We start from the raw sequence: 15,923 nt of genomic DNA on the forward strand, positions 1-15,923 counted from the left end.
AGGCACATGTGCATGGTAATGAGAGGCGTGCAGAAGATCAACAGCAAAACGGTAACGTCGACGATGCTTGGCGTGTTCCGCGACGACCCGAAAACCCGCGAGGAATTCCTGAACCTGGTCCAGAACAAGTAAAACGCGACCCCGAGCTGTTCTTCACCGACGATGCCGTTACCATTGATCGAGGGACCACGGAACCAAGATGGCCCCGACACGATTCTTGCTCCCGAAACGTTTCGCCCCGCTGCTACCTCAAAAATGCTTCCAAAAGGCAGTCGATCCCGACGGCGTTGCTTACTCGATGGCATTCCCTCGATTGTTCCGTAAGATGAAATATTATCGGACCCGTGTCCACGTTGTTAAACAAAATGGTAAAGCTCTATTAACGATTTTATTCAACGTTCCCAGGACGAGCGGCGAATGTTGGCCGGCGTCGTCCAAAAAACGCGTTCTTAACAGGACGCCCTTAAACTGCTGATCGAATGACACAGAGACAATACGGTAGTTAACTGCGCAAACCTTGCGCGAGTTCGATCGACCACGTTTACGTGGGAAAGTTGCGTGCGTTATTGGAAAATGTCACTTTCCGGCCCGGCGATCGAACTCGCGCATCGTTTCGCGAAATCAGAGCCGATAAACGTGGGATGCTCGAGAACCACTGCGAATCTATAGTAGTTAGACGATGCTTCTTGGAACGCGCAGGCTGCTTCGTGACAAGTGGAATCCTGCGAGCGACAATCGCGGCTTGTATAAATACTTCTTGCGCCCTTGAGTGGTGGCCAGTTTCTTTTTTCATTCAATGACTCTTAACGCGTTAGCTACTGGAAAGCTTTGCAACCCTCGTACGTTCCTCAGACTGAAAATTCACTAATTATTTTTGTTCAGACACTGTAAAAGGATTCACAGGATGTGCTACTTTAAACTGTGACATTGCAAGTAGAACTACAAGGAACGATTTCTGTTCGATCACTGTCACACGATGCAGAAAATTTGTATTACGTTTAAAGATTTATACAATTTGAGATTGAAAAGCATATCTTTCTTTTCACACTGTGAACGTGGCAGCTTTCTGATTACTTAATATCTATCGTAAGATGTGCCTCTTTGAACTATAACTTTATTAATAGTACAACATTTGATGTATAGTGTAAAGATAAAGTGAATGCAAAGCGAAGTGTCATCCTAGAGTCTTTGATGCCATTTCTGAGGAGCGTACGAGGGTTCAGAGGGTACTCGTTGCAATAATATAATAAGCTGACTTGGAAGCAAAGTTAATGAACAGGAGAACACATTTGCATGACTTTGCTTTGGACGTCTTTCCGTTATCCTGCCATTCTCGCAGCTAGTTCGACCGGTCACCAAGCAGTCTCTGTATCGGCAACGTTATCAGCTGCTGGACCAGCTGTAATGACCGTTTAGATTGTTGTACCTTGTGAATACCTTTGGTAGCGTTGCCAACGTAATACCACAGAAGTAACGAACGCGTCGTTTCGTCGGGCAGCCGCGTTTTCGTCGACGAGACGAAGCAATTAGGAAATTCTACGGTGAGCTTTCTCGACCGGCCACGACTGTACGACCGTCGAAACGCTTTCAGCGAACGGTCTCTTAAAGAAAACACGTATACCAGATTCTATACTCTCCGTTTCTCTGAAAATCATCGTCGCGTCGATGCGTCGGGCTGGTTGCGAACTGCAAACGTACCATGCGGAACGTGTCGCAATGAATCGTGCAACCGAAACGGAGGTTTGAGACACTCTTTTTGCAGAAAGAGAGGTAACGAAATTTTTATTTCGTGCAGAAGAATCTGCAGTCTAATGTTTCAGTTGTTACTAAATTAATCATTCGAATCTGCGAACGAGAATCTCGCAGAATTTGGAGATCTTTTCGTCTACGATCGCGAAAGGTACCTCTTGCTTTCTGCACCGTGCACACGCCGAATTTTCGGTCGCATCTGTTCATTGAGAGACAGTCCGTAGGCCTGCGGAAGCGGATGGTCGTGTTTCTCGTTTGTGAAACGTCCCAGCCATAACGTTTCGCAACAGGGACCATCGAGAGCCATTGTGTTGAAGTTGTTCGTTCCGTTACTTTATCTCTTGCTGTTTGTATCATCTGTTCGAATGATCCGAGCGGAGGAGAGGACAACCGTGTTCGCGACATGTCAGAATGAACGCGCGAGAAATTTTATGGTGAAAGTACGGAGGCGCGATGTTCCAGCCATACATCGCGCGTCCAGAAGCGTTTAACTGTATAAAAGGAAGAAAAGGAACAGAATTATTTATCCTATGTACGCGACCGCGTGCCACAGTTGATTTGATTGTCGTGTAATTTATGTGATTTCCTCGTATCGGCGCTATTGCCGCAACTATATCATTCCACCGAGAACGACGAACGACAAATAACGTACCGTCGAAGCACATCATTTGTTTTTCGAATTGTATTTTTATAGTGACACCGTGGAAGAGATGATCCGAGTACTTAAAGACACTTTAACCGATCGTTTTAACCCTTTCGCGACCCGTTGCTTCCTTTCGGATCGCCAATCCTAATTGAAACGCTGCAATCAACTTTATTTCGTTCTGCTTTGGACAATCGTACGCAATCTATGCGCTATGATTTACTATAAGATTTACAGATTCGCTGATTTACAGATTTACAGATTTACAGATTTACAGATTTACAGATTTACAGAGTCAAAGAGTTACAGATGTACAGGGTCATAGATTTACAATGTTACAGAGTTACAGATTCACAGATTTACAATCGAGTCGTTGGAAATTTATAAAATGATTTCTGAAGGCAGATCCTCTTTCAATTGAACATTAACGAGGCCATGGAATAAATTTCACTTTCGATCGAAGCACGAATAATGACAATCTGGATCGCAGAGGGTTGAAATTTATTTATTACACCGTGCACCGAATCGCCAGTCAGCCCTTCGAATGATCGCAGATCGACCAAGGAAGATCGACGAATGCTAGATCCGTTCCAAAGTATTATTGTCGAATACCGTCGAATTAATTGCGCATTCATTGAGCTTCCAATCGCGGCGTGGTTCAAGGTGTCACTCGAGAAGGTCCGGAGAATGTTGCGCGACTTTTGGTGCAGCGTTCGATTCTATTTTTCCGACATTCAACAAAACGAAAAGAATATCTTAATGTTATTTATGAGAATGAATGTTTAATATTTATAATATTTTTGTGACAATGTTATATAAAGTTATATTTATACTTTCAGTGTTGTTCGTCAATTTCTGCTTTCCGATGTCGATTTCCATGGAGCCACCCAGTCGATTTCCATGGCTTTTCCCACGAGCTTTCCCAAAAGCGTTTAAAAAACGAGAACGAAACGGTCGCGCGAACGGTTCGCGTTTCCCGGTATCGCGAACTTTTACTTCTTCCGATGGCACGACGTTGCTGACCGCTGCCGAACTCAACGTCACGCGCGACATTTCACCGCGATGACGTACTCCGAGAACGTCGTCGAGATTGCATTTTCACCGGGTTGCATCTGCGACGCACAATCGATGCATTACAAACGCAGGGAAATACGCGTACCGTTATCGGAGATCTTGACAAGCTTTTTGCCTTCTGAAACGACAACACGCCCGTTTATCTCGGCGCCAATCTGTGTGCTGTACGGATGTCCTAGTATTTCCTCCGAGGGTTTTTATACATCGTAAATATGCTGCGAGTCATTTGACTGTTAATTTTCATACGTTACATTATAAAAATCTAGAATTCATGGCGAAAGACTTTGCAATAATGCCCGCAACGGCAAGCGCAATCTTAATTATCCCAATAAGTCATTCTCCCAGGAACAGAATCCAACAATTTCTTTCAAGACTATCGTTTACAAAAAGATTCCTAATCGCTAGCTTTACATAGCACAATTGTTGAGGATTCAATTGAACAAAATTCTTATTCTTAAGAATCTTAAGAGAACTAAAATAAGGAAAAATACCTTTCTTCGCCTAGAAGATTCCGCACGTTGCAAAACCAAATAAAAATATAAGCAATCTTTACCTTACAAATGCGCGTATGTCACAGCTGCACAAAAATTCTCAAAATATAATAAGGAAAAATGTCTGTCAACGGTGAAAGATTTCTTACAGCACGAAATCGAATAAAAATGTGAACGATCTCTTTACTTTACAAATTCAGGTACGTCGCGAGTGCATGATGATCTAATAAAATTGCTCTCGGATCTCGGTCTCCGGGAACAGCACTTAAAACGGTCGCGTAAAAAATGCGAGTCCACTAATTACCGGAAGGAGCGACTGCTCTGGCCGAGGTGCTTCCGGTTCCGCGGTGAAACGGTGGATAGTCCTTCGGGAAAGGAGAAAGCGGTGATCAGAACCTCGGGCACGGTGGTATCTCGATCTTCTTCATGACAGGCTGACCGCAGACCCGAGGCGGCGGAGTGTCAGTGACACAGAGGTTTTCTGCGTCGCCTTGATGAAGAAGGAAGATCATGCTGTTGCTGGACGCTGTCTTCCGGTTCCGACCAGCCGAACAACACGGACTGCCACAGGGTCGTTTCGCCGTCATTGGCTCTCGAACGCATTTTCCGCTGACACTTCGTTGAGTGACGCAACCTCTGGACATCCCGTTCGAAGCGACCCTCTTGCACACGGTTGCCTCCCTGATGGTCACAGTGAAACATAGATCAGTCAGGATCGTGGCTTGAAACGATTCCGAAAATCTCGGCTCAAATTGTTGTTCAAAGCGTCAGAAAATTATACGTCGTGGCCACTAAAAAATTGTAGATGGGGACTCACGGTATGGTGATCGAGACATATAATTTCTTGACACCCGGTACAAAGGTTTCAATTTAAAGAATTGCGTTTAGAGGACAAGCTTTATTGCAAATAATTATTAGAATTTCTTATCGAAAGTACCAAGTTTCAACTGTACTACTTCGATTATCTGAATTCAAAATTGATAGTTAATTTCTTTTCATTTTAAGTAAATTATTATTATTATTATTATTATTATTATTATTATTATTATTATTATTATTATTATTATTATTATTATTATTATTATTATATTATTATTATTATATTATTATTATTATTATTAATAGTGTAAAATGATAGATCGAGGTTTAATCGAAGTACTGCAACAGTTTCATCATTATTACTTGGAATAATCAGAGATCTAAATAACAAAGATCGAGGAAAATTCAGTTCGATTAATCGACGTTCAGTTATCATTCTGATTTCGGTTCCCATATATGGTTGACCTGAGTCTGAGGAAGATCAAAAGAGGTCAGAAATATCGATGCAGCTCTTTAACTGTCTACAACAATTAAAAGGAAAAATATAGTTTAGCCCCTGTCTCGCTATCGACAAAGACACTTTTTATCTTGCACAGAGACCAAACAGTCTGTTCGCAACTCCGTTTCACCAAGGTCTGATCAGGATGGACCTTGTCCCGAAATCGATCAACGAAATTGACGACCAAGCTTGGCGTCCAATTTATTTTTTTCCTGACGCTGTGAATCGACTTCGACGTGGTCCCATTGGCCTCGGCTTAGAGCACAGAGCTGGCCAGTCGCAAGAGGTGAAATTTTGAAAGGCTAATCGAAAGAGCCAAGGTGCGGCGAGCGAGGTCTCGTGCCAGTTAGCCGGCGATTTGCAGAAGCTACATATTACACACTGTTCTGAACTCCGAAAAGGTGACTCATTGATATCTTCAGGCAATGGAGCGAAGAAATTGCGTATCGGTTGTCGTAACGAAAATACATACACATTATCGATTGCACGACCGATCGGCTGCAATAAAAAAAAAAAAAAAAAGATACTGGAAGAAAGAGAAGCCGATATTGTTACGAAATTTCTGATGAAATACGTTCCGTGGAGTTTAACTACTTCGCGATCTCGCACGATTTTTGGCATTGAACGGAGAGACACAATTAAATGACACACACACACACGCACAATGTAACCGAATACTTTTGGCCTTCAGGCATAGATACAAAAATTGAGAATTAAGAAAAATTATTAACAGAATTTTTTACGGACAGGAGAACTATCGAACGATTTTTTTAGCCAACTTCTTCATTGAAGATTCGATCTGTTTAAATGCAATTTTGTTCTCTTAAATGCAATTTAAGTTCTTTTCTTTCTCTTTCGTTCTCTTAAATGCAATTTACGTTTCGACAAGTGATCCACAGTAAACGAACGACCGAATTTAGCTGAAAATATTTGTGTACACTCTATGAAAGTTAAACATTGACAACGATAAGCACCGAGACGATTTACTTGCACTGCTCGTCTAAAAAAAAATTCCTGAAAATGCTCTCCAGCCTTCAGCAGTGTTCCCATTTTTTGACTACTTCTAAAAATTCATTTTTATTGTAACATATTCGAACAAACTGAATATCGTTTAGACTGCGAGAGAGCTAAAATAGCTACTATATTTTCTACGCTGAATTTTAACCATCAAGTATTAGTTTGATTACTTAAATTACTTTGCTTTTGTGGCAATTTTACTTCACGTGTTAACAACTAGATAAAGGAAGGAATATTTTTACGAACGCATTGCCAGGGGGACAAGGGCTGCAAGGGGTGCAACACGGGATCGGCGGAGACCTCAACACCCTCAAGGCCTCGACGTTCAAACAGGAAACGCCTCGCAAAAGCGCTCTTTGTATCGCGTTTTCGTATTCTGCGCGTTCTCTGATGATACGCTGGTTCTCCCTCTTCAGCCGCGTTATTTCCGCTTCCAGCTGCTCAACATAGTGACTCGAAATGAATATTTTCACGCTACAGAGAACATTATCCGATCGTACCTCGAGCTCTCGTCTCATTCTGTCCTTGTCCTTCATGATCGATTGAATGGCCGCGTCGGTGCAAACGATCTCCACAGTTTGCATCGGCGGCGGCGGCGGCGGCGGTTCGACACTTCGTTGCTCGGCAATTACCTCAGCCTTGGAATCTTGTATCACAGGCTCTTCTTCAATTTCCTTCTATAGTTAAATTATTATGCGTCAGAATTTTCCAGACACCTATATATTCGCAATATCTTGGTAACATTCGAAAATTACGAAGAGCATGCCTAATAAAACCGCAACTTTTGATTTGATGCTCATCGCGCGGTTTAAAATGGTGAAAACAGCCGTCGAAAAAATACGTTCTTCTTCGCGAGATATCTCGAAAATAGCAGACGATGTTTAAAAAAGTTTCAACAAAAATTGAATCGTTTTACCGTGTCGCGTGAAGTATTGTTTTAAATTGTATTTGAAATTCAAACTAAAGTTTAATTATATATAAAGTTATATATAATAATATAATATATAATAAATAATATATATATATATATATATATATATATATATATATATATATATATATATAAAGTTATAGATAATAATATTATATAAAGTTATATATAAAGTTTAATTATATGTATTAACTAAAGTTTAATATATACTAAAGTTTAATTAAACCTTCAAAATAATTTTCGTGTGGAGATTCATAATTTTTGGAATTTATGGGAGCGCGAGGGAAACATTTGCAACCACGATCGCTAGACTACGGATCTTCATGCGAAATAAGGATCTTTCGCGTCGACCGTGAGAAACACGAGCTGAACGTAATTCTCTTTCGCTTTTATAGGTTCGGCGAATCCGTCGACGGTATCAAATTCCATCTGCTAGTGAATGCACAAAGTCCGCAGTCTAATTATTGTGTTCGCGCAAGGTAGAATAATTTTTAGCCAAAGGTATATGTATGTAGTAACAAAATCTCCGGCTGCACCTCTTGCACCTCTGGTTCCAGCACCGTCTCTTTGTGCTCCGCATGGCGTTCCGCGTCGCGTTCCGCCTCGCATTCCGCCAACTTCTTCTTCAGATTCTCGATCTCGCAAAGCCGCGCCATCAGCTCCCTGCGCATTTTTTCGAGCGCCTTCTTGCAGTCCTCCAGCTTCTTCTCAACTATAGCCGTCCATTGTTGAATCCGACCGAGTATGTCGACGAACATCAGCTTTTACGAGAAGAACGCCAATCCCGGGAGAACGGACGATCCGGGGGCAAACAATAACGAATTAGAATCCCGTTCGCCGGGACGAATGAATCGGAAATGCAAGGAGTTCGTTTAGAATGTTAGATCGCGTCAAATCGGAGAGCGTCGCTTTCTCGACTGCGGATTTTATGCATTTATTACGAAAATTGATACGATAAATCGTCAGAAAGAGACTCGCGCTGCTTGAAATTCACGCGGAAAGATGTTATTTTGCATAAAGATCAGCTGTCTAGATCTCAGGGTCGAGACTTCCACGAAAATCGGCGCGGTATTTCGACGATTTCATTTAAAAAAGATGATGGTGTCGAAAACGAAATAGTCACTTGAACCAGGTCAACGAATCTAACACCACGAGCTACAGTATACAAGCAACTTTATAAAGCGTCTTTCGTCGTTGTGTCATCTCTGAAACACTCCCCCAAGTCTTTCCAATTTTATCATGGTTCTACTTGCGTGCAAAAGCAATTTAACCTTTGAATCGTGTTCAAAGTTCTCGCCTAAGGTGGCCAATGCTTTACCGGCTTCTTGCAAGTTCTCCTGCACGAAGTCGATCATTTCGTCCATCTTCTTGTCTCTGGTTATTCATTATCAATAATTATTAAATTATTAACGATCAAATATTATTATTATTAACGCTTTGGCTGTCGCGTTAACTTCGCGTAGGTCGCGGGATCATTTTCACGGACTCGAAAGTTAATTTCTACGTTAATCTGTTAGATCTTCCTAGTCTTATTAGGATCTGCAAAACGTAAGAATGTTGAGCAGGTAATTGACGGTGTCATACGACTTATAATTTTTCGACTTTAACTCGATTAGTTAAGGCGCGTCAATTCGACGAAATCTTTTGTGTTGTTGGCGCGACGGTCAACGCGTTAAGGGAAATCTCTGGATCCTCTCCATTCGTAAAAAACGATGAACCTCTTACCCAACGGACCCTGGCACCTGTGCGATACAAGTGCAGCACGGTCCGCCCGTGGTCGCGGGTTTCGCAGCTTGCGAAGCGACGGACTCTCCTCTGCTCTCCACAGTAGTCACCAATTCTGAAACTTTGTCCTCCGACACGCTCGACGTTTCTTCCGCAGGTTCCGATATGTCCGCGCCACCCATTAACCGAGCTACGATTTCCATGTTCGACAAGGATTTACGTCCCGTACCGCTGGCCGACCGCTTACATTTTAGCATTTTGGATGGTTTCCGGTTCACGTCGACCGCTGCAAGTGATCGGTTAATTACAGTGAATCGGACGTTTAATAACCGCGTTCGTCCGGCTGATCGCAGGCACAACGATCTTACCGGTTCTGGACGTGTTCAATGAGCGTGACATTTTGATTCAACGCCAATGTATCAGGATCATAATGAAATGTGTGTCCCGAAACGGCCGACTCCGTTTGGTTAATTTACACGTGATTTTGAGGGATCATTTTAACAGGTTTGCGTGAAACTGCGGACGTTGAACGTTGCGGTAATTGTCAGTTGTTTTATGGCTTTTGGAAATTGGTGAACTATAATACAGCACGGTATAGGAGAATGGTAATTGTGCTTTCTTCTTTATTGTAACTGTTTTATTATATTGTATTATTATATATTGTATTATATATTATTATAATATATATTAAATAATTATTATAATATATATTATATATTATTATATTATTATTTATTATTTATTATATATATTATATTATATTATTATTATTATATATTTACTATATATATTATTATATTATTATTATTTATTATATATATTATATTACATATTATATATTATGTATTAAACTGTTGCTTTAAGATTCGATTTTTAATTTACCATCCTAATTAGTTTCAAGTTGCAATGTTCCTGTATTAAAGTACATTCGCGCAGCTTTATTTTGAGCCCTTTAAAGTTCGTTAATTTCTACGAGAATATATTCTAAAATCGATTCGGTGCAGTCCTTTGAGATCGAGACATTTTCCACCGAGTCAGCGATCGGAATTTATTAATTTTTTCGGCAAGATTTCGAATTCTATTTTATTCGTATAATTGGAAAACGTAGAGGAGATTCCTAGCAACGGATCTATACCCACTTTTCACATAATCGCGTAGTAATTAATTATTTATAAACAATTTTTCATTTCGTGTTTCAATATCGAATACCAGAACAGATATTTCGTGCCGCTTTTCCTATAAGAGTCAATGCAAAGTCCGGCAAGAATCAATTGCTGTTTAAACGATAGCGACGCCTCTTGTGGAGAAAGCTGGAAGCTCTACTTCGGTTCGCGTGACTTCACGGATTCAGCAGGTTGATATCTGCTGTACAGATTTCGTTGCATAAATGGTATTATCTAGAGATGTGTAGCTGCTTGATAAATATGAGATGGACCCACCGGCGTTTTCTGTTATTAGGAATGAAAAAGAAACTCAATTCAAATAGAAATATTCTCCGGATCGAGAAACGCAGTGAGATTTTCTTATAACTTTTGTACCGGTGCAGGTATTGTAATGGAATTTTCACTAACAATATTTAGAAACTAATCATTTTTAACTTTTATTGATATTTTTGATGAATATGGAAAATAAATCTTGAAAACAGTTTTTGATTTAATTGTTGATATTTATATTAAAGTATGAAAACATCCATCTCTAACAGTCTAACATCCATATAGAAGTGGATTACCTAATATAAATATGTATATACTTCGAAAGTGTTCCTTTATTGCGTGTTGTGTTAGTTAATTTTGTTTAAACGTTAGATAGTGAAACAAACAAGAGAGTTTTTTTCCATTAGGAAAAGAAATTCTTATAATCATTAAACAATTAGAGAAACCATTAAACAATTAAGAAATTTATCAGTAGAACATTTGCGATGTAAAAGATTCTTCGACACATTCGTGGTTTTAAAATCACTGTGCATGTTTGACGTTATTAATTATTTGCATTACGAAATGATACGACGAAATAGCCACGGGATTATTTAATAATATCATTTTCAATAAGGATTCTCGTTAATATTAAACATCGGAAAGCAATCGATTTATCAACGAAGCTCGTCTGCTGCAACAATTTCTCGAATCATTCGTGCTCGTAATATTACTCCATGTGTCCGATTCTATCGATTATTTTCACTAACAAATTAAATAGCAAAATAGCCAGTAAGGTGCTTGACCAAACTTCTAACAAACAGAATTGTTATAAATATTAAGAGTCGAGAAATAGTAAATTTATTAACAAAGGAAATTCGATTTAATAACTCACCGATCGATTTATGCAAATCTCTTGTTAATTAAACCTCGTTGGTACTTTTCATGAGCAATTTAAGTGATGAAATAATTTTTCGGGCACCGGATAGCATTATTGCAAAATAAATTACCGCAAATATTAAATCATTGGAAATAATCAAAATTATCGATATTATCGATCGCCGTCGATCGCGCGATCGTCGATTGTCAATGTCATTGGGGGGGGGGGGGTGTACCCTTCGCGCTCGCTCGGCTCAAAGTCAAAGCTGAATTAGTCGGGACTTGACTAATGGTGGAATCAGACGTGTTTCAAGATAGCTCTTCCAATAATGTCAATCGTCAAAGTCATTGGGGGGGGGGCGGGGGGGTGTACCCTTCGTGCTCGCTCGGCTGAATGTCAAAGCTCAATCAGTCGGGACTTGACTAATGGTGGAATCAGACGTGTTTCAAGATAGCTCTTCCAATAATGTCGATCGTCGAAGTCATTGGGGGGGGGGGCGGGGGGGTGTACCCTTCGTGCTCGCTCGGCTGAATGTCAAAGCTCAATCAGTCGGGACTTGACTAATGGTGGAATCAGACGTGTTTCAAGATAGCTCTTCCAATAATGTCGATCGTCAAAGTCATTGGGGGGGGGGGGGGGCGGGGGGGGGTGTACCCTTCGTGCTAGCTCGGCTGAATGTCAAAGCTCAATCAGTCGGGACTTGACTAATGGTGGAATCAGACGTGTTTCAAGATAGCTCTTCCAATAATGTCGATCGTCAAAGTCATTGGGGGGGCGGGGGGGTGTACCCTTCGTGCTAGCTCGGCTGAATGTCAAAGCTCAATCAGTCGGGACTTGACTAATGGTGGAATCAGACGTGTTTCAAGATAGCTCTTCCAATAATGTCGATCGTCGAAGTCATTGGGGGGGGGGGCGGGGGGGTGTACCCTTCGTGCTCGCTCGGCTGAATGTCAAAGCTCAATCAGTCGGGACTTGACTAATGGTGGAATCAGACGTGTTTCAAGATAGCTCTTCCAATAATGTCGATCGTCAAAGTCATTGGGGGGGGGCGGGGGGGGGGTGTACCCTTCGTGCTAGCTCGGCTGAATGTCAAAGCTCAATCAGTCGGGACTTGACTAATGGTGGAATCAGACGTGTTTCAAGATAGCTCTTCCAATAATGTCGATCGTCAAAGTCATTGGGGGGGCGGGGGGGTGTACCCTTCGTGCTAGCTCGGCTGAATGTCAAAGCTCAATCAGTCGGGACTTGACTAATGGTGGAATCAGACGTGTTTCAAGATAGCTCTTCCAATAATGTCGATCGTCAAAGTCATTGGGAGGGGGGGGGGGGTGTACCCTTCGTGCTCGCTCGGCTGAATGTCAAAGCTCAATCAGTCGGGACTTGACTAATGGTGGAATCAGACGTGTTTCAAGATAGCTCTTCCAATAATGTCGATCGTCAAAGTCATTGGGAGGGGGGGGGGGGGGTGTACCCTTCGTGCTCGCTCGGCTGAATGTCAAAGCTCAATCAGTCGGGACTTGACTAATGGTGGAATCAGACGTGTTTCAAGATAGCTCTTCCAATAATGTCGATCGTCAAAGTCATTGGGGGGGGGCGGGGGGGTGTACCCTTCGTGCTCGCTCGGCTGAATGTCAAAGCTCAATCAGTCGGGACTTGACTAATGGTGGAATCAGACGTGTTTCAAGATAGCTCTTCCAATAATGTCGATCGTCAAAGTCATTGGGGGGGGGCGGGGGGGTGTACCCTTCGTGCTCGCTCGGCTGAATGTCAAAGCTCAATCAGTCGGGACTTGACTAATGGTGGAATCAGACGTGTTTCAAGATAGCTCTTCCAATAATGTCGATCGTCAAAGTCATTGGGGGGGGGGGGGCGGGGGGGTGTACCCTTCGTGCTCGCTCGGCTGAATGTCAAAGCTCAATCAGTCGGGACTTGACTAATGGTGGAATCAGACGTGTTTCAAGATAGCTCTTCCAATAATGTCGATCGTCAAAGTCATTGGGGGGGGGGGGCGGGGGGGTGTACCCTTCGTGCTCGCTCGGCTGAATGTCAAAGCTCAATCAGTCGGGACTTGACTAATGGTGGAATCAGACGTGTTTCAAGATAGCTCTTCCAATAATGTCGATCGTCAAAGTCATTGGGGGGGGGGGGCGGGGGGGTGTACCCTTCGTGCTCGCTCGGCTGAATGTCAAAGCTCAATCAGTCGGGACTTGACTAATGGTGGAATCAGACGTGTTTCAAGATAGCTTTTCCAATAATGTCGATCGTCAAAGTCATTGGGAGGGGGGCGGGGGGGTGTACCCTTCGTGCTCGCTCGGCTGAATGTCAAAGCTCAATCAGTCGGGACTTGACTAATGGTGGAATCAGACGTGTTTCAAGATAGCTCTTCCAATAATGTCGATCGTCAAAGTCATTGGGGGGGGGGCGGGGGGGTGTACCCTTCGTGCTCGCTCGGCTGAATGTCAAAGCTCAATCAGTCGGGACTTGACTAATGGTGGAATCAGACGTGTTTCAAGATAGCTCTTCCAATAATGTCGATCGTCAAAGTCATTGGGGGGGGCGGGGGGGTGTACCCTTCGTGCTAGCTCGGCTGAATGTCAAAGCTCAATCAGTCGGGACTTGACTAATGGTGGAATCAGACGTGTTTCAAGATAGCTCTTTCAATAATGTCGATCGTCAAAGTCATTGGGAGGGGGGGGGGGTGTACCCTTCGTGCTCGCTCGGCTGAATGTCAAAGCTCAATCAGTCGGGACTTGACTAATGGTGGAATCAGACGTGTTTCAAGATAGCTCTTCCAATAATGTCGATCGTCAAAGTCATTGGGGGGGGCGGGGGGGTGTACCCTTCGTGCTAGCTCGGCTGAATGTCAAAGCTCAATCAGTCGGGACTTGACTAATGGTGGAATCAGACGTGTTTCAAGATAGCTCTTTCAATAATGTCGATCGTCAAAGTCATTGGGAGGGGGGGGGGGGTGTACCCTTCGTGCTCGCTCGGCTGAATGTCAAAGCTCAATCAGTCGGGACTTGACTAATGGTGGAATCAGACGTGTTTCAAGATAGCTCTTCCAATAATGTCGATCGTCAAAGTCATTGGGGTGGGGGTGGGGTGTGTACCCTTCGTGCTTGCTCGGCTCAATGTCATTGCTCGATTAGTCGTTACTCGTTTAGTGGAAGAATCAGTTGCATTCAAGGAAAGCTCTTGCAAAAGTGATATTATTATAAATTAAATTGTTAAGAATAAAGATATAATATAATTTTCAAGGAACGTTATTGCGTTAAATTACTTAATTAATTGTTGGAACAACTACTATAATAGAATATAACAGAAAGTGTACAGAATCGAAGTAAATTGGATATTTTCACACGTGTCAGGCAGTGCACAATAAATTTTATTTTTCGGAAAGTTTATTGTTAATCGAAATTCGTTCTGCTTCCTTCTAAAATCAATGTTAATTAATTTTCTATCTAATTCGAATCTAAATTTGCTTAACATTCGGTAAAATTATTAATATTTATTTGTCAAAATCGTATCTCTAATTTCAACGCGAATTTCCAAATGGTTTCCGATAATTTCTAAATCTTTTCCGCGAATGGAAATTAATATTTTCGATTAAAATCTTAAATGCGTGTGCTATGGAAACTTGGACACTTCTTGATGATGCTACTCTCTCTACGCTGCTACTCTCTCTACGCTGCTACTCTCTCTACGCTGCTACTCTCTTCTACTTCTTCCTACTACACACAAATTCCAGGACCAACATCGCATCGTAATGTAAGTCGATCTTATTTGACCAGTAGTTCTCTCAATTTTTTCGAGTACAGTGACCACATACTTGTTGCGAATTCTATTGTATATTTAGTTAGGATGTATTCTTTTTAAAGACTTGCGTTTTCCGTTCGAATTCAATTGCCGTTACCCTTGCCAATACTTCTGTCATTGTTACTTCCATTAAATTTTTGACATTACTATTGCCGTTACCCTCGCCAATACCTCTATCATCGTTACTTCCATTACTTTTTTGCCATTGCTATTGCCGTTACTTCTCGAGCAATTAAATTCACGCGTAGTCATCGAAACAGATTAATTTTGACGAATAATTCGAAACTAATAACCCCATTTTAGCTAGGATTTTCAGGTTCTTTATTTTCAGATTCTTTATTTTCAGGTTAATACTATCGTAAGACAAAACTTATGGTGTATATTATCATGTTTATTATTATGTATATGTATTGTTAATTGGTCACTGTACTCGCTGCAATAGCAATAGTAGTTCTTGTCATAGCAATAGTAGTTCTTGTCATAGCAATAGTAGTATTCGGGTAGGCTTTGCCAACCCAACGATCAGCGCAGATGGGCACATCCGCGACTTGCAATAGCGTTGCGAAATAATCTCGCGTTGTTTCACTTCATTTTTAACAGAGATGAAAATTAGCGTCACGAATAAAACCATCGCGATTATCATTAGCATCGAAATTAATTATTCAAAGTATAGCGTCGCGAATGAAAGATTCGCGATTTCATTTGGTTCGACATGCAAGACGCGTCAAAGATAGCGTTGCGACTAAGTACGCTCGCGTTTCAAGTTTGAAATTTTCGAAGATCATCAAAGTCCACTCGCTTTTGCATCTCTGTTCATTGAATTAGCGTCGCGACAACACAATCGCGTTGCAATAGTTTACCTTCCGA

General features: G+C 41.7%; 2 protein-coding genes across 5 annotated transcripts in view; one reads left to right on the plus strand and one right to left on the minus strand.

Annotated features, from left to right (window-relative positions):
- LOC143259157 (GTP cyclohydrolase 1) overlaps positions 1–3,230 on the plus strand; it is a 28,589-nt gene extending 25,359 nt beyond the window's left edge. For both annotated transcript variants that reach the window (XM_076520199.1, XM_076520198.1), the window contains one exon: positions 3–3,230. In XM_076520199.1, coding sequence (XP_076376314.1) covers positions 3–132 — 130 coding nt within the window. In that variant the 3' untranslated portion in view covers positions 133–3,230. The remainder of the gene's footprint in view (positions 1–2) is intronic.
- LOC117229638 (uncharacterized) lies at positions 2,544–9,464 on the minus strand. 3 transcript variants are annotated; one of them, XM_033486229.2, is made up of 9 exons: positions 9,317–9,464; positions 8,949–9,234; positions 8,495–8,597; positions 7,760–7,984; positions 6,793–6,969; positions 6,539–6,729; positions 4,262–4,638; positions 3,226–3,504; positions 2,544–3,111 (listed from the first exon to the last, which is right to left on the minus strand). In XM_033486229.2, exons 1-7 carry the CDS (start codon positions 9,345–9,347, stop codon positions 4,347–4,349), a joined length of 1,305 nt encoding a protein of 434 aa, XP_033342120.2. In that variant the 5' UTR covers positions 9,348–9,464; the 3' UTR covers positions 2,544–3,111; positions 3,226–3,504; positions 4,262–4,346. The 3 variants fall into 3 exon arrangements, with proteins under 3 accessions (XP_033342120.2, XP_076376309.1, XP_076376310.1); XM_076520194.1 differs by having other exon boundaries at positions 2,544–3,504; XM_076520195.1 differs by having other exon boundaries at positions 2,544–3,584.
- Positions 9,465–15,923: the final 6,459 nt, after the last annotated feature.

Source organism: Megalopta genalis, chromosome 3 (assembly GCF_051020955.1).
Source record: "Megalopta genalis isolate 19385.01 chromosome 3, iyMegGena1_principal, whole genome shotgun sequence".
NCBI lineage: Eukaryota > Metazoa > Arthropoda > Insecta > Hymenoptera > Halictidae > Megalopta > Megalopta genalis.